Source organism: Budorcas taxicolor, chromosome 13 (genome assembly GCF_023091745.1).
Source record: "Budorcas taxicolor isolate Tak-1 chromosome 13, Takin1.1, whole genome shotgun sequence".
In the NCBI taxonomy this organism is placed as follows: Eukaryota; Metazoa; Chordata; class Mammalia; order Artiodactyla; family Bovidae; genus Budorcas; species Budorcas taxicolor.
In genome coordinates, this window is record NC_068922.1 from 69,952,707 (window position 1) to 69,975,007 (window position 22,301).

Below are 22,301 nucleotides of genomic sequence, written 5' to 3' on the forward strand. Positions count from 1 at the left end.
ACGCAGGCTTCCTTTCCAGTCTCCCTAATGCTTTCTTGGCCTCAGACAAACCCTCTCAAGTCAGGAAAGCTTCTGGGATCGGTAAGTGCCTCTCTGTCTCCTGCCCTCTCCTGATGGTAGGTCTCCTCTCTGGCAATGACAGGAAGGAGATTTGGATGAGCAGCAGCCAAAGTGAAAAAGACGCCATAACATTCAACATCATCAGTTTATTACCAGGATTGCGGGAAGCACACGGGAAGTCCTGCTTCCGAAGTCTGAGGCTAAACATTTCCTGGTTTCTGCCTCTGTGAATCAACCTGAAAGAAATATTCATCTCGGAAGAAGTGTGAATCCATTATTTCAGAGTACAGGGTCCCCGTAAGACCGTCAAAGGGCAGGCAATGGATTGGTTCCAACCTGCAGTTTCTCCATCCTGAGCCCGCCTGTGTTTGGAGTCTGATTGTCTACCGCTCTCTGACCTTTGGCAAGCTGTTTCGAGCTCGCTCAAGCGTATTTCTTTGTTTGCAAAATGGAGACGATAGTACTTTATGGGGTGATTGTGGTCAAGCTCATTTCTTCATTTGAAAAATAGAGATGATAGCACTTTATAGGGAGATTGTGGGGCACAGGTAAGTTGATGATGTGAACTGTTTAACTAAATGCTGGCACAAGGCAAATGCCTGACACATGGCAGCTGGGACTGAGGAGCAACCCACACATGGACCCAACTGCTGGGGGACCATCCAGTATGTCTTTCATTCAACTAAAATATGTCCTCTAAGGACAGCTTCATGACACAGTGGAAAACAATAGTAATAACAACTAAAGTCTATGGAAACCCAGGTAAATAAGTGGGTAGGATATCATACTGAGTACTTCATATGTGTTTTTCATTCATTCAAAATGACTTAAATGACACTTTTTAGACAGAAATTGCAGAATCAGTTCAGTCGCTCAGTCGTGTCTGACTCTTGGCGACCCCATGAATCACAGCACGCCAGGCCTCCCTGTCCATCTCCAACTCCCGGAGTTCACTCAGACTCCACGTCCATGGAGTCAGTGATGCCATCCAGCCATCTCATCCTCGGTTGTCCCCTTCTCCTCCTGCCCCCAATCCCTCCCAGCATCAGAGTCTTTTCCAATGAGTCAACTCTTCGCATGACGTGGCCAAAGTACTGGAGTTTCAGCTTTAGCATCATTCCTTCTAAAGAAATCCTAGGGCTGATCTCCTTCAGAATGGACTGGTTGGATCTCCTTGCAGTCCAAGGGACTCTCAAGAGTCTTCTCCAACACCACAGTTCAAAAGCATCAATTCTTCAGCCCTCAGCCTTCTTCACAGTCCAACTCTCACATCCATACATGACCACAGGAAAAACCATAGCCTTGACTAGATGGACCTTAGTCAGCAAAGTAATGTCTCTGCTTTTGAATATGCTATCTAGGTTGGTTGTAACTTTTCTTCCAAGGAGTAAGCGTCTTTTAATTTCATGGCTGCAGTCACCATCTGCAGTGATTTTGGAGCCCCCCAAAATAAAGTCTGACACTGTTTCCAGTGTTTCCCCATCTATTTGCCATGAAGTGATGGGACCAGATGCCATGATCTTCATTTTCTGAATGTTGAGCTTTAAGCCAACTTTTTCACTCTCCTCTTTCACTTTCATCAAGAGGTTTTTGAGTTCCTCTTCACTTTCTGCCATAAGGGTGGTGTCATCTGCATATCTGAGGTTATTGATATTTCTCCCGGCAATCTTGATTCCTGGCTGGGAAATCCTATGGACAGAGGAGCCTGGTGGGCTATGGTCCACGGGATCACAGAGTTGGACATGACTTAGCGACTAAGCAAAAACAACATGCAGTGTGAAAGTGCTCTTAAACACAGTGGGAAAATCAGAAAGAGTCATCAACTCTGCCAGACCCAAATCAGGCAGGAGGAAGACATCTAAGAGGTAACTTTTGAGCTTCAGATCGAAGGACACAAGAGTTTACGAGGAAGAGAACATAGGAGCTCTCTGTGTAGAGGTAACATGACGCAGAAAAGGAGTTTAAAAGATCCCACAGCAGTTTTCATCTGTGGAAAAATCAAGCATCCTATGACCTTCATAAATTTCATGTACAAAGTAGATACACATCAAATGTCATTAACAGAAAATTCAAGGGTTTTACAACGGAAAGACTGCAGGATTTAGAAAAAGACGTGAGCAGAGAGACATTGCTCTTGGCTAGCGTGACTTTTCTTGCAGCTCGTTAAAACTATTTGATCTTCCCCCAGTCTAGAATGGGGATAAGAGTAACACCCAACTGAAAGGGAAACGTGCTTGGTAAGCCTGGAAGTACTCCAGCTACAGTCAAACATCACTATTTGAGTTCAGAGACCTCCTCAAACTCTCAACTCCTAAGAACAGAGTCATTGTTCAGATCCTCACTGAACTTTTCTTACAGTAGGATCTGACCATGTTAGGCAGTAAGTTTCCCTGCAGAAGTTTTTTCCTAGGTCACTTGGCACATAACATCACCCTCCTTTTACAGAGAGCACCTGCTGTAGGGAGCACTGCAGACTGAGGACAAGGTCCAGGAGTCAGACACATGAACTTTACTGTGAGCGGCCTTCAGAGCTGGGCCTGGCAGCTGGTCTGCCTCTTCACACTGGCTGTCGCTAGGAGAAGGGGTGCATACCTGCAGCTAGACTAAAAATCAACCCTGAATCAACTGGAAGGACTGTTGCTGAAGCTGATGCTCCAATACTTTGGCCACCTGATGCAAAGGGCTGACTCACTGGAAAAGACCCTGATGCTGGGAAAGATTGAGGGCAGGAGGAGAAGGGGATGACAGAGGATGAGATGGTTGGATGGCACCACTGAATCAATGGACATGAGTTTGAGTAAACTTGGGGAGACAGTGAAAAACAGGGAAACCTGGAGTTGCTGCAGTCCATGGGGTCACAAAGAGTCGGACATGACCGAGCAACAACAGCAACTCTTTTGAATATGAAAATACTTGATCAGGAAAAAAAAAAGCCATAACATCTAGTCTGAATTCTCCTGTCTGTCTAATGTAGTTATCTAGTCTGAACTCTTCTATCTGTGAGACTCTGGCAAAGTCCTTTACGTTCCTGGCGGCAGGGGGAGCAGAGCCGTGAGTCTCCTCAGCTTTCAAATGAGGGCAGTTAACACCTGAAGCTCTTACGTTACACAGCTGAGGTGAGGATCAACTGATACAAGGGGGAATAGTACTTGGGAGAGAGTACTATTCAGAAGAATTTAAGGTACTATTTTCATCTCTTTGATACTTGAATTGCCGCCTAAAATGCAGGAGACTTTCGAGAGACATGAGTTCCATCCCTGGGTCAGGAAGATCTCCTGGAGGAGAAAATGGCAACCCACTCGCTACTCTTGCCTCAACAATCCCATGGACAGAGAAGACTGGTGGGCTATAGTCTATGGGGTCTCAGAAGAGGCGAACGTGTCGTAGTGACTTCACACCATCGTGGGAAAACACATCCCACATTCCAGGCAAAAGAAATCACAGCATAAGCTAGGGAACTGAATGGCAGAGCTCGGATTTTAATTGTCAAGATCACAGCCAGCTTCCTTCTGGTCCACAGTCTGAAGCTTGAGAGTGATATGCTTCAATCCCCTGCTTCTTAAATCTTGAGGAGATACGGAAATATATATTCAAAAAATAATTTTTTTTTTTTTTACTTTGGGAAAGTGATGTCTTTGTTACTGTTATAGGAATCAGAACTGATGGAAACCAAAGTAAATACCATTCTTCCAGCTAGAACTAAAAGAAGAGAACCTAAAATTTTGGGTTGGTCATCAGGAGAAGAGGAAAGATTATGCGGATAAGAGAGTCAGTTGAGGACAATGCTACAGTAACCTCTGGTATCCAGAATCCACAAAATCGTAACAGATTTAGTTTCTCCACTCAAAGCCAGAGAAAACGTCGTCGAATAGTGCTAGGGCTCTAATAAAGCTTCAGTCTGCTTATGCAAAGTCCTAGAAGCTCATTTGTAACATGTGATACAGATTTCTGCTTCTGGGAAGATGCTTATGCTCATACTAAGTACAACTAAAGCCCCTGGACACTATATATAAAACACACCTAAGAAAATGCTGACAGGTGAAGAGAAGGTAGACCAACTAGGGACTTTGGGACCCATGGGATGACACAGTAGTGAGTTCCTTGGGTTTTCTTTTTTGCCTTATATGCCTTAGATTTGGTGGTAAAGAAGCTGGCTACCTGGAAATGACAAAAGGGTGCAGACGCCTGCTTTCTCTAGGCCAGGACAAGGAAAAGGGCAGGCTAGGAATGGACACAGTGTTGAGATGAGATGTGCTACACTCCAGCCCAGCAACAAAAGAGCAGACAGTAGCTTGCCACACCCACGCCAGCAGAGGCTGGTGGGGGCTCTAGGCGTTTGCCTTTGCCATGCTGTACCAGGGCACCCGGTTCCCCTGCTGGGTGGTGTCAAAAAGTCAAGTAGGGAGCTTGGATTTTCATCCCTGACAGCTGGCAATGAGGTCCTCAACCACCCATGGTATCAGCAAAGACCACACGGAGAGCTGAACTTCCATTCTGCCCTCAGGTCTCTTTGGGGGCTGACTAGGAACGTTAATCTCTACTACAGCCAGGCAGTCAAAAGGCGGTTCACGCTGTGCACTAGCCCCCTGCTCCTCCTGCCCCCACCCCCTTCCTCTGCGATAGAGGTGTCAGAGGCAGTCAGTCACAACAGAAGTTTTAAATAAGATCCCAAGTCTCATAATATAATACCCCAAATGTCCAGGTTTCAGTCAAAAATCACTTATCATACCAAGAACCAGGAAGATCTCAAACTGAAGAAAGATAGCCAACAGATGCTAATGCTGAAATGAGAGAGATCTTAAGAATTACCTGACCTAAGAATTTAAAGCAGTCATCATTGAGGAATTCTGAACACACTCCAGAAGATCTCAGCAAAGAAACAAAGCTTTAAAGAAGAACTAAAGGGAAATTTTAGATTTGAAAAATACAATGATGTAACCAAACCGAACAAAAACACAATGGATAGGCTCAACCGCAGAGGGAGGAGAAAGAGGTAGGAATCAGCAAGCTCAAAGAGGGAAAAATATAAAGTACCCAGTGTGACCACGAGAGGAACAGATTAAAAACAATTAAAACAGGGCCTCAGGGACCAGTGGAACTGTAGCAAAAGACTTGACGTGCATGTCATCAGAGCTACAGAAGAAAGGAGAAAGGGTTCCAGGAAACAACGACCGGAAACTTCCCAAATTTGGCAAAGGACACGGATTTGGCAAATCTACAGATTTGAAAAGCTGAAAAGACACCAAACAGGATAAACTCAGAGAATCCACGTACACAAAATCCAGAGTTAAACTTCTGAGAACTGAAGATGAGGAGAAAAGCCTTGAAAGCAGCAAAAGAGAAGAGAGACCTAATTGAAAAACAACTCCAGTGACAGAAGATTTCTCCTCGGAAACCACGGAAGCCAGAAGGAGGCGGCACAGCATTTTCAAGAGCGGAAGGAAAACTGTCCACCCAGAATCCTATATCCAGTGAAGGTATCCTTCAGGAGTGAGGAGGATATCAAGGTATCCCCAGACGAAGGAAAACTAAGAGAACCATCACCAGCAGACCTATCCTAAAAAGAATGGCTCACGGAATTTCTCCCAATAGAAAGAAGAAATCTTGGAACATCTGGAAGAAGAAAGAACACAGTAAGTAGATGTATGGGTGAAAACAGTAGACATTCCTTATCCTTTTGAATTTTATCAATTATATTTCATAGTTGCAGCAAAAATTACATTATCATTATTGTCAGTGTATGTGAGAGAAATATTTAAGACTATGATAAAGAGAAAAAACTAGAAGTAGGGATAAATTCCAGTAAGGATTCCATACTTCACCTGAACTGGTAAAATGATACCAGTGGACTGTGATATCGTATGTATATGCAGTAAAATATCTAAAATAACCACTAAGAAGCTTAAAAACCCAATACAGATAAGTCAAAAAAGGATCAGAAAAAATTTTCCCGTAAACCAGAGGAAAGCAGGAGAAAGAAACCAGAGAATCCAAATACAGATGTCAGACTTAATCCGTATTGCGGTAGGCTGCAGTCCATGGAGTCACTAAGAGTCGGACACGACTGAGCGCCTTCACTTTCACTCTTGACTTTCATGCATTGGAGAAGGAAATGGCAACCTACTCCAGTGTTCTTGCCTGGAGAACCCCAGGGACGGCAGAGCCTGATGGGCTGCCGTCTGTGGGGTTGCACAGAGTCGGATATGACTGAAGTGACTTAGCAATCCTTAATGCATCAATAATAACATTACATGTAAATGGCTGACTATATATCAACTATAAAACAGAGTGCCTTAAAATATATAACCTGACTAAATACTGTCTACAGAAAACTCATTTCAAATAGGCAGGTTAAAAGTTAAAGGATGGAAAAACTGACTACCATGCAAACACTTGTCAAAGGAAACCAGCAGTAGCTATCTTGATATTAAAGTATACTTCAGAGCCTATCAGACAAGGAGGGGCATTCTATACTGACAGCAGAGTCAACCCACCAAGAAGACATATCCTAACTGTGCTTGCACCAGACAACAGAGCTGCAAAACACGTGAGACAGAAACCGACAGAAGACTGAAAGGAGAAACACATAAATCCGTAAGTACAGCTGGAGCTAAACTAAAAACAAACAACAGAAAGATTACAGGAAAATCTCCAAATGCTTAGAAATTAAATAACACACATCTGATCATCTATGGGCCCAAGGAAAAGTCTCAAGGGAAAAATTTTTTAAATACGTTGTAATGAATGAAAACGAAAACACAGTATAACACATTTCACCACTTACAGTAAATGGTAAAAATTATGGAGCATAGCTAAAGTAACCCTGAGAGGGAAATTCACTGGAAGGACTGACAATGAAGCTGAAGCTCCAGTACTCTGGCTACCTTATAATGCAAAGACCCTGATGCTGGAAAAGATCATCCCCATAGTGGGAAACTGGATAGAAGGTACATGGGATCACCCTGCACTGTATCTTCTGATTCCATCTAAAATCTACAGTTATCTCAAAAGCAAAAGTTTCATTAAAGTAAGACTGCAAAGCAGTTTGTGAGTTGACAATTTTTACAATAAAATGTTGGGGAAAATGCAATGCAACTGCAGCAATGCAATCAAAGACCGATACACCTCGATAGGGATTTCTCACATTTGACTCACCATTTGTTTCTGGAGGCCGTCTACTTTGTCTTCTGTATTGTCTTCTTTATCCGTGTTGCTTCTAAAAAAAAAAAAAAAAAAATTAAATAAAAAGAGTAAAAAGCATCACACACCATCTAAAAGCTATTCTGCAACAGGATGCTGGCACAAAACCCCCCTAAAGCATTGACCAAAGAGAGTACTAGTAGACACCTTGGGAGAAGGCAATGGTAACCCACTCCAGTACTCTTGCCTGGAAAATCCCATGGACGGAGGAGTCTCATAGGCTGCAGTCCATGGGGTCGCTAAGAGTCGGGCATGACTGAGCGACTTCACTTTCATGCATTGGAGAAGGAAATGGCAACCCACTCCAGTATTCTTGCCTGGAGAATCCCAGGGACAGAGGAGCCTAGTGGGGTGCCGTCTATGGAGTCGCACAGAGTCGGACACGACTGAAGCGACTTAGCAGCAGCAGCAGCAGCAGCAGACACCTTTCTCCACAGGTCTCAGAATCTTGATTTTTCCAGTGTCATAACTTCTACAAGCAATGACCTCCACTCAAGTGAGACTTCAGCAGGAGCCTCAGGATCTACTCAGGACAGTTCAGAGGCCTGCTTTTCAACAACGATGCTATCTTTGAAAAGGTAATTACTGCCCATCAAGAATTAACTGAATACGTGGCTTTGATAAAAGAACAGAGTCTAGACACTGACAGCTGTACAAACCAAGAGTCCTCTCGGGCCGACCTTAGCTCCCATGGTAGGGCGAGTCTCGGTGCAGAATCGCTCATGTTTGGCAGCGGTCACTTCCAGGAAAGGACACTGCCCGATGGACCACTGGCAGCTTGCCTCTAAATCCACTGCCTGATGTCTTCTCTCGTGAGCTTAACTACTGCTGATGCCTATTTGTTTTTCATGATGCCTGGAAAAATCAACTTTGAAGGATTCCTGTCTCAAATATTCTGCTCTTCATTGCTCAGGTCCTGGAGGCTGGAAGGGTCTCCTACCTTCATTGCCTGACCAGAGAAAAAACAGCCTCCCCACAGAGAAACCAGCTTTTGCCCACATTCAGGCACCTCCCCCAGGGGGTGTTTCTCCCAACCCGATGAACCCAATATTAACACCACTGGTCCTCTGGACATTTGTTAACATTTCTCTGGATGGATCCTTATTATCTTTGGGGGCAGAGAACGTTATGAGAGCTAGCTCGAGTGTTTGTCAGGGGTTAAGCATGAATGGAAAAATGCCTTTCATCCTTTTCTCAGCCTGAGCAGACAGTTAGGGGGGCTGGCATTGTGTACCCTTGAGTCCAGCCTTGCCTGTGACCCTAGGAAATACAACTTTGGGGGAGAAGATCAGGCCAAAAGCTCACCAAATGCAAACCAAGAGATTCTATACTATGTCTTTCAAATACCCATACACTTATGAAAACCACAGCTTTGGCTGTTTATTTAGTTTTCCTATGAATTCACAGATTTGGGGTTATGCCAAAAGTAAATAAAACTCAGACAAAGGGGACGCCTCCATACTTTTTTACTCACAACCCACGGACAGGACTTGAATGCCATGACCATCAGGCAGCGGCTATTCATGGACAGTGCAGTCCTTAGAAAATGCCGGTATTTCATCTCAGGCATTTCAAGGTCAGGAAGCCTGAACTTGCTGTGCCTCTTCTTAGCTTTCTGCCACTTCTTAACTTTCTGCCAAGTATGAGAGGTTAAGAGAGGTCTGAACTCCTCCTAGAGAATCCTCTGACCAGATGAGGCTGGTTAAGGAACAGGGCAGGATGGTGGGCAGCTTGGGGAACCCAGGAAGGATAGAAATGGGTATTTGGATCAAAGCGTTCAGAGTTCAGGAGAAAGGCCCGAGGTGCTGTAGGATGTAACTGAAGCAATTCTGGACGGCGGTTCAGGCTGAAGGGAGACACCAGGCTGTGAGGAAGAGGCTGTGAGAGTGCTGGGTGCCTGTGGTCAGAGATTCGTGGCGTGACAAGTCACACTGTGCTTGGGCTGTGCAGCTTCTCACCTTTCGGGGATGTCTGAGGCCCCGTCTGTGACACCCTGCTCTGCAGAAAGCAACTTCTCATCTGGCATGCCCACTTTCTCCAGGAAGCAAAGTGCTGGGTCAGCCCGCATGGCGTTGTACCTCTCGTAACCTGATTGGGGGTGGCGAGAAACAACAAGGTCACGACGGGGGTCATGTCAGAACTCATTAAATCTGCCTTGCACCCTAGACACACATTTTGTTTCCCTTATTAAGTAAAAAAACAAAACAAGCCAAGAAAAAATACTTATTTAAGAATAATTGGATCCTGTAAGACCTCCTGTTGGGGGAAGATCCTTGAGCTTAAACGGACTCCTTTGTGTAGCGCTTGACCAAAAAATGAAAGCTGAAGCGTACCGAGTGTCCTTGAAGACACACAAGATACAGATTCCACTCCCACTTGTTGTTTCTTTTGGACAGCAAGAGGATCAGGCAAGCTGGTTTCACAATTTCTTCCCCTCACTGCAACACTCCCGCCCCCAACTCTGGACACCCTGTTATCTTGTCATCTCCTGCCTGCATGCATGCTTGTTAAGTCGCTTCAGTCATTTCTGGCTGTGCAGCCCCATGGACCGCAGTCTGCCAGGCTCTGGTGTCCACAGGATTCTCCGAATACTGAAATCGGTTGCCATGCCCTCCTCCAGGAGATCTTCTCAACCCAGGGATCAAACCCTCGCCTCTTATGTCTAACCTGCATTGGCAGGCAGGTTCTTTACCACTACCACCACCTGAATGGGCTGAAATTTTCTTATGGTCCAAATTTATCCCATGTGTTAGAAAAGGAAACTGAGCAAAGTGATGATGCAAAGGATGAAACATAAAGAGGACAACTGGGATTGCTGACTGGATTAAAATGGACTCGTTGCCTCAGTGTTCAGACAGTATAAAATCCTAACCCACTGACCAGGGCTTTGGAACTGCCTCTCACTGTATCCCCAGAGTCAAAAACAGATGGAGGAGTTTTGACCCAGAAACAGAGATCCCAGAGGCAAGGCAAAACAATGGAACAATGTCACTTAATGTCATAACACCGTGCGTGAGAACGCTATCTTATTGACTCTAACGTAACCCTACAATGAGACCAGATATTTGGTCATAGCTGTTGTCACATCAAACTATTTGGGGGGGAACGCCTTTATGGTCCTCAAAATCCTTTTCTTGCTGCTCGTAACAAAGTCCATTTCTAGCTCTGTAGTAGGTACAGACAGCCCATCTCCAATGAGGATAGATGCTGTGCTGAAAATGAGAACCGTCTTGATCAAACACACCGGATTTTACTCTGCTGGGTATTTCCCTTCTAGACTGGTTTCTGTTCTGGTATCACTGCTGATGCTGGTCTAGCCTTCACATGGAGGCAGCACCTGGTACTTTTTCTCTAAGGGGTTTCAGGTACTTCATCTTTTAATCCAAAGTGACTCTTCTGCCTTCTCCACAACAGGTGCTGCCTGCCTGAGGCATATGGTGGGAGAAATGGGTCCCTTATGTTCTTTTTTATTCATTCATTCCTCAGGGCGATAGTGTGATTACTTTAAGTCTCTCTCATGAGATTGAGGGCTTCCCAGGGACAGAATCTGTATCTGCTTTGGCATTATATATTCAGTTCCTCACACAGCGCCTGACACTGTATAAACTCAAATAACAACTGCCTGGATGTGTCAGTTTGGCCCGGATCCTCTTCCAACAGTCACTGTAGGAAGAACCATTCTCACGCTCTGCCCATTCTGCCTTAGCTCACATCACGACAGGAATGTCCGTGACTCTCCTACTCTTTTGAGGACGTGCCTGCCACCATCTCCACCTGCCCCTCCCCAGAAGAGGCGCCTACTACCCAGGTGGGTTCCTCCTCTGCAGACTTCTTGTCGTGTGTAGGTAGGTGTGAAGTTTGGACAGGTTCTCCACTTCTCTTTCTCAATCAGCTTTGGAGCTGGAGGTGGGCGACTGATTGATCCAGTTCCCTAGAAAACCCTGACTACTGAAGAGCAGTAGGAGCTGTGTGATAGCAACATAAAGACATAAACAGTAGAACAACAGGCTGCCTGCTCCTGTCCACTTAGTCTAAAATTTCCTCTGTAAGAATGTGAACAGGGATACTAAAACCCACAGCGTGATGACTATTTTGTAAGTCCAGGCTACCCTAGAGGGGTGGCCGTCCATCTCTTCCTGTGATCAAGAGCTGTCAAGAGCGTCATTCAGAACAGATTTGCTGCAGAGTCCTTCTTGCTGTCAGTGAAAGCCCCAACAAAGATGCAGCCAATTCTTCCACGGTGGTCGGCTTCTCATCTAAGCAGGGTCGTAGAAGACTATGTCCGGGGTGGATTAAAACAGCCACGAAACCTCGGACAATGAACAGCTGCATGTTTCATAACAAAGAAAATGGCTGCAGCCCTACAGCTCATACTTGTATCTCCAGGGCATGGAGGTGAGGCAGAGAGAGCTCTTGATGGAGCCTTGAAAAATAAAACACCAGACAACGTGGCTCTCTGAAAATGTCACGTCCACCGGCTGCCAGGTATCTGAGAGTTTGTCACCTGGTAAGACACATTGTGTGGGTTGGATTATTCTGCGGAGAGAGCTGTTATGTGGGATGATGAGGTGTGTTACCCAGGTGAGGACAGGTCTAAGTCGAGGCCCATGGACTGTCTGCTGGGCAGCACCCCACCAGGAGTGGAATCTGATTTGGACTCTGCAAGACACCAAAGAGGATGGGTCCATGGAGCCAACTACAGGCCTCTGTCCAGCCCAGCCTAGGTTTGCTTACAACATCCCTGTCCAACTACATGGGTCTGGTCCCATCCAAGAGTGAGCCGGTCAGCACCACGTGTGGCTTAACACCAGTCCCTCAGGACTGGGCACAGAGGCTAGGTCTTCCCCATCTTCACAGTGTGTCTGCTAAGCTCATCACATACAAAGTCTTTAAAGCCAAAAGCACAATGTGGGATACAGAGGGTCATTACACAATGATGGGAAGTATTAATTCACCAGGGAAGTATGGCTGACGATCCTGACACTAACACCACCAGGCCTCCCAAAGCCTGCAAACACCAGAATCTATGTTTTGAAGAGATTCCTCATTAAAATAGGTATATGCATCGTTGTTATGTAAATACTGCAGGCTGGCCTGCAAATGTTGAAGAATTCTACTGATAGGGCACGTGTGAGAAAGACAGTGAACCTTCCAAAGGCAGAGGAATCAGTGATGGTGGACGGCACCCGGGGCTGTTACGAGAGAAGCACAGCTCAGGCCTCCCACATGCCCCGTCTCAGCTGATCTTCCAACAACCTTCCAGGTGGGCTGTCTTGTCCTCTCTCTGGTGTCCAGGTAAGGAAATAGGTCAGAGAAGTTTCTGACTTGCCCGAAGTCACACACTGTAAGTGGCAGAGCTGGCAGTGAAGGCAGGGACATCTACCTCTTCCCACTTTTAAGCCCTGCTCTCCAGCTCAAAACCTCGGCTCGTTCACCTGGCAGGGAAGGTGTGTATCAGGTACATTACAGTGAATATTTCCGGGATTTGCTTTATTCATCTTAACAGTCGGCTGAAAGCAAGGACAGGTACTTAGAACAGGATCAGAGATGAAGAAAACACCATTTATGTCATTTTCTCTAAGCTATTAAAAAAACCTCTCAATCCCCTTTGGTCTCTAGGTAACTATAGTAAAAAAAAAAAAAAAAAAGGATATGCTATCTTTTATTCTTAAAATTTTTATACCAAAGATATGTACTAGAAATTAAGTAGATCAGCTGAAATGACCTTAGAATTCTGGATACATGTGAAATGGTAAAACCTAACATTTTCCCCATTTATTTATTGCTTCACTCCAGAAATCCTAGGGCTTGCCACGTGGCAGACACCAGGCCTGATGCTGGGTCTGTGAGTGAACGAGAGCAGGGCAGCCACACTAGTGAGGAAGACACGCCACCCTTTCAAGGGGCCTCGCTGATACATTCGCTGTATTTGCATGACTCATACACTCATCTGGGCAAATTCCTCAGAGGACAGAGGGGAGGCTCTACTTTCTCAGAGAGACACGCGACAGGCCTGTGGGATTCTTCAGGAAAGAGAAAACACACCCTGAAATACACACCGTGTTTGAACACGCCGATCAGGAGGGACTTGTCGGCCTCAGCGTCCCACCAGTCCACCGGGATCTCCACGTAGTCGATGTCAGGCAGGGGCACGTCCAGCTCCCTGTGGAAGGAAGGGCATGAGCTCAGAGTGCCTTCCACACGGACAGAATACAACACAGGAGCTCCTGGCTGGAGCCCCGGGGCTAAGCCACATCCCTAGGTGCACGCTTAGAGGCTGAAGGAACAAAACTGGGAGGATTCAGACAGCAGGGGGCCCAGGTGTCCTAACCAGGGCCCTGCATCTGGTTAAAATGGGGAGTGACTTCAGCAGGTATATTTGATGTCCAGGCTCAACTCAGACTGAATGATGTAGAATCTGAAAGCACCTCATGAAGAACATGTTGCCAGCTGGTCTGGGGTGGGGCCTGGGGCTCTATGTGTCAGACGATTCTAATGTGCACCTTCAGCTGACAACCACACCAAAAGCCATCAATGTGTCCATTAGGTAAAGGCAAAACAACCCCCCAAGTGTTTGAATTCATACATGATCAAAAGCTGAAAAGTGCACAAGCATCATGGTCTGACACGTAGAGATCGTGAGCACTATTCCTGAATGAGCTAGTCTGCACTGCTGCACACAGGGTACGAAATGAGCCTTACAGGGGACAGGGGCCACAGCAGGAGGAACTTCCTGGCCAGGGTCTGCTAAAAGTCTGCTGGGTCAAACTTCTGGGCAAAGGGATGAATGTGACTCACCCCAGGGAGCAGATCTGCAGGGACTGGTCCCTGTCTGAGTTTCTGCACGTTCTGAGAGCTCACACAGATCCTTAGCTAACTGGCTTCATTTGTCTGAACACCGTCCTCACTCTTGGAAGGCTTTGGGGTTTGAGGGAGAGCATTCACCTGGATGGCTCCTCCCTCCCACCTCCCAGGAGCCTGGAACGCCTCCTCTGGAACATCTCCAGCTGGTTCTTCCATCAGGTTCTTCTTGGGACGCAGGGCTGCCTCCCCCTTGCCAGGCCCAGCTCTCCTTGCAGGGGTGGGACTCCCTGACCCCACCTCTCCCCACCTGGCCCACTGCTCTGCCTGTGTGGTGCCATGGCTGAACAACTCTTTTGGGGTGAGCGGTGTTTCATTCCTCACGGCAGTTTCTCCACTATAAGGTATTTAACCTGAATAGGACCAGTGAGAACTAAGACCGCGGAAAGCAAAGGAAACGGGGAAGGAGGTGGACAACGGACTTAGTCTCTTCACGTTCTACTCACTTCCCTCCATCTGCAGGTCTAAGAATGCAGGTGACAGGGGAATAAGTAAACTCAGATAGGTTACTTCTGCCAGGTAACACTGGAGATAAATAATCAGGTTGAATTCTGCTGCCTTTACATGACTCACTAGTTGGACCTTTTTACCGGAACACCCAACCTCCTGATTCTCACTAGAAATGCCCACGGTAACTGTGAAATGCGTAGCCAGTGCTAACAGTCAACAAGCTGACTGCTCCTGATTACAGAATGCTCAAGGGTAGGACTGTCACTGCCCTTCACCTCTCTCCTCCTCTCATGCTCCTGTGACCACTAAGGCCATGAGCACCGCCCAATGGGAAGAAAGAGAGGGAAGGAACCACGGCCCTGGGGAACCTCAAAGCAGAGTTCAAACGCCAACACCTGCGGTCCTCTGGGGACGACTAGCACTGTATGGGGCCAGAGCAAACTGCAGGTCTGGGGGAAGGGATGGTGAAGGAGGCGTCTGGGGATCCTGCTCACACACTGTGACTATCCTACAGCCCCATCAAGCAGTAGCCGGGGCTCGGCAGTCTCTTCCCCCGCATCTTGGGCTACTCCAGGATTCTATGGCTTCGGAAACCCTAGCTTACAAAACTAAGGCACAGGTGAGAAGGCATCAGTAACACGACTAAGTATTTTCACCCAGTAAACAAAGGGGGACCATTCAAAGGTGGAAGAGGACTGAGGCCAAGGGCGGGTAAAGCCTTCAGTCTACACCTGCCATGTCAAACATCAACGTCACTCATATCCATCCATGAGTGATGATCAGTTAAGGCAGAGAAATGACTGCTTTAAAAGCAATTTTACAACACTACCGGAAGGGGAAAAAAACTAAGAACCTCACCAAGAGCCGTGCTGTTATTTTTTTTAAAGAGAAAGAAGGTTTATTCAGGGAGATTCTCCACAGAGTGTGGGGCAGCTCAGAAGACGAGACAGGCCCACGAGCTATGTTTTAAACAACACTTTTTCTTTTATTTCACTCACAGATGACCTGGCTGAATCCTCCTCACTCTACCAGCCTGCTTTACCAGGGACTGGCCCTAGGAGGGAGGGGACACGGGCCTCGTAAAACACAGGCAGGTTTTTCCGTTTCCATCAACAGGTACTTTACAGCAGTTCCTTCACACTGGGCGTTAAGGATGACCTATTTTACCTGGCTGGAGTTCCTTCAAATGCTTTATCGGCTGCTTCTCCCAGAATTTCAGCTTTTAGGTAGTACAGCATCCGGACTCGCAGGAGTACCCTAGGAAAGGTGGACACGGTAAAGAAACATGCCAGAACCCGTCAGCTGCCTGTGCGCTGCCATTCCCTCAGTGACCCAGGGCAATTCTGGGTGCTCCCAGGTCGTGAGTACTAGGAAAAGAGAACATTAACAGCAGATGTTACTGTGGTCATCCCCATTTCACACACGGAAAGGTTACCTTGCCAGTTATCTGTTAAGGTTACCCTGTGAGCCATGGGGGTCGGGGGAGTAGAAAAATAGCATCTCCTCTGGTCCTTAAGATGACTTGCCCCATCCACGTGGCCACGTGACCTCTAGGGCAGAGCTGCCTTCCAAGAGGCTTGTTACCAGTTTCCTAGTTAAGTGATGAGTGGCGTATGTTGAACGGTGATGTTTTCAAATAGTTTCACTTGTACACATGCCTGTTGCATGCTCAGTCGCTTCAGTCATGTCCGACTCTTTGCGACCCCATGGACTGCAGCCCGCCAGGCTCCTGTGTCCATGGGATTCTCCAGGTAAGAATACTGGAGTGGGTTGCCATTTCTTCCTCCAGGAGATCTTCCCAACCCAGGGATCAAACTCATGTCTCTCGTGTCTCCTGTATTGGCAGGTGCATTCTTTACCACTGTGCCACCTGGGAAGCCTGTAACACCCTTTACTTTAGCCAAACAAAACCTAGTAATATTTTGGCAATGGCAACCCACTCCAGTACTCTTGCCTGGAAAATCCCATGGACGGAGGAGCCTGGTAGGCTGCAGTCCATGGGGTCTCGAAGAGTCAAGACACGTCTGAGAGACTTCACTTTCACTTTCATGCATTGGAGAAGGAAATGGCAACCCACTTTGGCGTTCTTGCTTGGAGAATCCCAGGGACAGGGGAGCCTGGCGGCCTGCCGTCTATGGGGTTGCACAGAGTCGGACATGACTGAAGTGACTTAGCAGTAGCATTGCCTTTTCCTTTTTCTAAAAATGACTGTTCTCTCGATATGAAGTGTGTTTTGCACAAATGCACAGCTTGATGAATCTTCACATACTGACTGCACATGTATATCCAGGATCCAGATCAGGAACCAAAACATCTCCCCACAAGGTCCCCTGGTGTTCCCTTCCAGTCACTTTACCCACCCCTGAACACATCATCACTGTCTTGACTTCTTGAGCTTAGATCTGAAGCAGCTGTTTTTCCGCTTTTTTAAGTTCTTCTGATAACAACATCATGCACTCTCAGTACTATCAGGATACTAACAGCAAACAGTAGTTTGAGTACCCACTATGTGCCAGCATGTGTTAGCTCACTTGATCCTCAAATCAATGCTAGGAGGTAGGAACTATTATAAAGGAAATCAACCGTGAATATTCACTAGAAGGAGTGATATTGAAGCTGAAGCTCCAATACTATGGCCACCTGATGTCAAGAGCTGACTCACTGGAAAAGACCCTGATGCTGGGAAAGACTGAAGGCAGGAGGAGAAGAGGGTGGCAGAGGTTGAGATGGTTGGATGGCGTCATTCACTCGGACTTGAGTTTGAGCAAACTCTAGTAGATAGTGAAGAACAGGGAAGCCTGGCGAGCTGTAGTTTATGGGGTCACAAAGAGTGAGACATGACTTAGCAACCAAACAACAAAGAACTACTATCCTTATTTTTACAATAATTCACCTGCAGGTAAGTAATGGGGCCAGGATTGAAATCCAAGCAGTCCTGACTCCAGAGCCTGTCTTGACCCTTATCTGAAATTGGTGGTGTGGTAGTTTAGCCACTAAGTTGTGTCTGACTCTTACGACCCCATGGACTGTAGCCTGCCAGGCTTCTCTGTCCATGGGATTTCCCAGGTAAAAGTAGTAAAGTGAGTTGCCATTTCCTTCTCCAGGGGATCTTCCCGACCCAGGAACTGAACCTGGGTTTCCTGCATTGGCAGGAGGATTCTTTACCACTGAGCCACCCAGGAAGCTCATCTGATATAGGGGTGGCAGTAAATTTACTAGTGAAAGAGCCCACAATTCTAGAAGCTCACAGGCCAGCTGTGCTGAAGCAATCCTGCCTGGTCTCTGCTGCAGAGACCAGGACCTCATGAGAGAACCAGAATCCAAGAGCAGAGGGAGAACAATTCAAGGAGGCAGGTTGTAGATTCGATACACAGAAGGACAATGAGTTAGAATCATCTGGTAGTTCAGTGGTAAATTCCCATCACTAGGAAGACTGCAATGGAGGCTGGAGGACTCCCTGCTGGGACACTGCCCACAAAACTCCCAGGCTACATGGGGGGCGCTGCAAGCACCCACCAGCTCTGAGTCTCCAGGCCTCAATGAGCCAGAACCAAGAGGACCGTGGTCTCCACCAGATTCAGAAGAATAAACAGCAGTCAGCTTCTTCAAACCCAGAGGACTGCTTTACTGTTCTATTCTCTGATTCCTGGGGTAAGGCTTGCACTCAGGAGATAGTTGGAGCTGGTGGTAGAAATGTTGAGAATTTCTCCAAGGTTACAATTAGTTCTGCTCAGCATCTGTGATGACACGTGCAGGTGTGAGGGAAGTTCTATGTCAACCTCTCCAGCTTAGCCTGCTTCCAACACTCCAGATCCCCATCTGCAGCTGGGGACAGGGCAGCCAAGTATTGCTGCTGTAACTTAATAAGGCAAAACCGGAGTCGGTCCTTGGCTTTGCTCTTCGTCATTTAATGAATGTAATGATTCTGATATGGAGACAAGCACCACTGTTCTCCCAGTCCATAAGGCTCACAACCGTGGAGTTACTGGCTTTTCATGTCCCTCATCACACATGGTGATTGTTTCTCCTTTAGTCACACCTCTCATAGTTGACACTTTCTCTCTGGTTCTACAGTCAGCATCCTAATCTAGGTCATCACAGTCAACATTTATGATGACAAAACTCTTGAATTGGCCATTCAGCTCCAGGTAAGCACCTACTCCATCTTGCAAATTGTTACCAGATTATTTTTCTGCCCAAATACCATTTTTTCAGTCATGTCTGACTTGTTCAAGAAACATGGCTGCTTAATATTGACTACAGACTCCTCAGGAGCCTGGGGCACCAGATCTCCCATCCATCAAGGAGTCCTTGTCCCCGCCAGCCTCCTTTCTGTGTATCCATGTGCAAACCTGTCATTGTTTGTGGCTGGTGCCCTCACTCCCCACAACAAAACTTCACAAGGACGGGTTCATTTTCTATCACTTGTTTCCTTTATCTCTGCCTGCCCCACCCTAGCTGTTAGCCCTGGGATATACAGAATGCTATCTCAGATGTGTGTCCATCACACACCAGGAGGCCATGGATGTCACAGCAGGTGGGAAGAGGAGAACCTGGCACAGCGAGGGGGCAGCCGAGCGTGGTGGCCGCCAAGGCCAGTCTCTGTTCTCGCTAACGTGCCCGTGGCGATGGAGGGAGGGAAAGCAGTGCAATCACCAGGGTCCTCAGTGGATCTTGAGAGTCACGTCAGAAGATTCTGTATGAACTCCGTTGGTGAGAGAGGCCAGGTTCCAGAAGAGAAGAGAGATGGTTAAAGGAGGTAGAGAGGGGACCTTCCTGGTGGTTCAGTGGCTGAGACTCCTGTGGCTTGACTTTGATCCCTGGTTGGGAAACTAGATCCCACATGCCACAGCTAAGCAACTAAATATCCCACATGTCCACGCTGAAGATCAAAGATCCTGGTACAGCTAAATATTTTTTTCAAAAAAAAAAGGAAAAAAGAGAGCTTTCAGTATGAATGAACCCTGACCCAGCTTTCAGCATAGAGCTGCCTGCCTTTCTGACCTTGCACGGTGGTCCAGGGGCACCGAGTGACCAGGGGTGAGGGGCACTCACTTGTTGCAGTGCTGTTTGAGGTGCTTCTTGTAGCCGTCGTCATGTAAGACCACCTCGGGGTTGCAGGTGGCCAGCCAGTCTGCATTCTTTAACTCTGGGAGCAGCAGCTGGTTCTTCGTCTTCTTTCCCTTCCTCCCTCTGGGGACCGGAGCGGACAAGCCTGAGACAGAAAGGCAGGAAGGTGAGCCAAGGTGCCTTCAATGTGGTTGTTGGAACAAAGCTGGGCTAGGGTGGCAGTGGGGCTGCGCATGGTGGCCCTGGACGAAGGACCCTGCTCATCAGCCCCCAGGCACGGATGGTGAGGGAGCACCCAGTCCCCTACTCAGTGAACCCTTGGTCCATTCAGTCAGTTAGGAAGAATCTACCAAGTACCCTGTAGGATCAAGGAAGGTACAGTCGAACCTGTGTCCTTGGGGACCCCACCACCCAGCTGGGGAAAAGGAACACTGGACCTGAAGATGAGAAGGTGAGTGAGCTGTGGCTCAGCACAGGGAAGGAGCAGCCCCAGGAAACACACAGAGGTGGAACTGGGGTGGGGCATGCCTTGGGTCACAGGAGGAGATGCTGTGATCCCGAGGGCAGAGGGCAGGAGCGGAGAACTTCAAGAGGGCCCAGCCACACTTAAAACATCCCAGGTAACATGGATGAGTGGGAAGGAGAATGGAAATGAACAAAAATCAGCATCTTTTCCCACCAGTGGCATTCTGAAATACACCTGAGGAGAGAGAGAAGTCCCCAAAGCACAGCAACGTGGACCAGCATGGAAGAAGGAGGGAAGGACACGCTGCCATCCCGCACCTGAGTGGTTCTGGAGCGTCTGGGCCTGCCCGTCTTTGGTGGGTGTGATCAGCTCCCAGATGAAGCTCTTGATCTTCTCGTCCCCTTTGTAGTGCTTGACACAGTACACCAGCAGGGCCCGGCAGATCATCTCCATGTCCTTCTCGTTCAGATGCCACTTGAACCGCCCGTGCGTCAGGATGTCCTTCCACCGGCCCCAGCTGAGAGCGGACCCCCAGAAGGGCGTTAGAGGGAGGAAGGGCCAGCCGTGCCCTCAACACGGCAGGGCACACAGGAGCCAAGTGCGTGTCTTGACCCCTGGTGGGGCCCTGAGGGCTTTGTCTCCTGAAAAACCTCGGAGGCCTGCACACTGCAGTCCAGCAAATGCCACTGAGGGGACCTCGACACTGGACAGAGCGCTTCATACGGCCGCTATAATGTTAAGGGAGGAAGGACAGTATGTGGAGTACGGAATAAATTTGGAATTAAGACAGAGTCCAGGTGCAGTACTGGAAAGCGATGGGGAGCTCCCAGAAGCTAAACCCTCGGCTTCTACCAGCGCCAGAGCCCGGCATGCATCATGCGGTAACGCTAACATCTGCTGCACTGATTCCTGTAAGTCCTTGGGGGGAAAAAGGCCGGAAATCAGTACCAGGTGGCAAATGAGTCCCAGAAATGTGCTGCGACAAACACATGAGAGAATCACGGCACGTCTGTAAAATGGCGGCAGAGCGTACTGGCTGAGGGGCCCTCGGGCAGAAAGCTCAGTTCTCTCTTCCTATAACAGACCCTCCCTCCGCCCAGACCCCAGAGGGGAGGGGAGAGCCACGCTGGACACATCTCGACTGAACAGAAGAGGGGGAAATGACGAGGGCGAAGAGGCGAAGCCGACACCCACCCGAAGATGAGCAGGTTCTTCTCCACCCGGAAGCACTCGGCCCGGAGGTAGCGCCTGGTTTTGTCATTGAGGCGCCGGGACCTTGTGGGCCTCTCGTCAGAGTCGCTGTCCAGCTCCGAAAACTCCATGAGCTCGTCCTCCTCGAAAGAGTTGTAGTGTTTGGTCTGCTTCCGCACGCGCGGGCGGTCGAGCACCAGGCTCTCCTGGAGGCAGAGGGGACGGCTGGGGAGAAAGGCCCTGGTCTCCCTCCGCCATCAGGGCGGACCCTGCTGCCGCTCCTCAGGACCGCGCGGGGAGGAACCACACCCCTGTCTCGACCCCCAGCAGGAAAGGCCCTTTCCAGCACACCTGCCGGGCCCACGGCAGGCAGAGGGGACTTGTTGAGGCTGGCCTGTCGCCCCGCCTCCCTCCAGGGCTGGCCGCCACCATCTGCTGGTTCTGCAGTCTTTCTAACAAGGGCGAGGCCCCCAGCGCTGGAGTGGCTGCCTGGGGCACCCCGGCTGTTCTGCCCAGCACGTGGAGGCGGCTCTGGAGACAGGAGTCGGAGAATTCCATCTGCTAGGCAACTTTCTGAAGACAACACATATTACTGCTGCTTCCTTTTGTGCCTTCCACTGGCGCCACTAACCTTTTGTCTTCCATGGAAGAGAGAAATGCACCCCCTCGGTGGCTCCCTTGGCCACAACCGTGACCACTTCTCTAGTCTCTTATCATTCCATGCTTCTCACCCCCTCCGCCTAGGCCTCCCCCGGAAGCTCGGCTACTAGGCCTCCCCCGGAAGCTCGGCTACTAGGCCTCCCCCGGAAGCTCGGCTACTAGGCCTCCCCCGGAAGCTCGGCTACTAGGCCTCCCCCGGAAGCTCGGCTACTAGGCCTCCCCCGGAAGCTCGGCTACTAGGCCTCCCCCGGAAGCTCGGCTACTAGGCCTCCCCCGGAAGCTCGGCTACTAGGCCTCCCCCGGAAGCTCGGCTACTAGGCCTCCCCCGGAAGCTCGGCTACTA

The 22,301-nt window shown here is 48.4% G+C and overlaps 1 protein-coding gene across 1 annotated transcript in view; it reads right to left on the reverse strand.

Moving 5' to 3' along the window:
- The window catches only part of CHD6 (chromodomain helicase DNA binding protein 6), a 148,010-nt gene that overhangs the window by 25,741 nt on the left and 99,968 nt on the right, over positions 1-22,301 (reverse strand). Inside the window, exons 20-26 of the mRNA XM_052651301.1 lie at positions 21,302-21,504; positions 20,425-20,624; positions 19,627-19,786; positions 15,739-15,828; positions 13,320-13,423; positions 9,219-9,348; positions 7,216-7,276 (exon numbers count right to left, since the gene is read on the reverse strand). Of these exons, the coding sequence (XP_052507261.1) occupies positions 7,216-7,276; positions 9,219-9,348; positions 13,320-13,423; positions 15,739-15,828; positions 19,627-19,786; positions 20,425-20,624; positions 21,302-21,504 (948 nt within the window). The remainder of the gene's footprint in view (positions 1-7,215; positions 7,277-9,218; positions 9,349-13,319; positions 13,424-15,738; positions 15,829-19,626; positions 19,787-20,424; positions 20,625-21,301; positions 21,505-22,301) is intronic.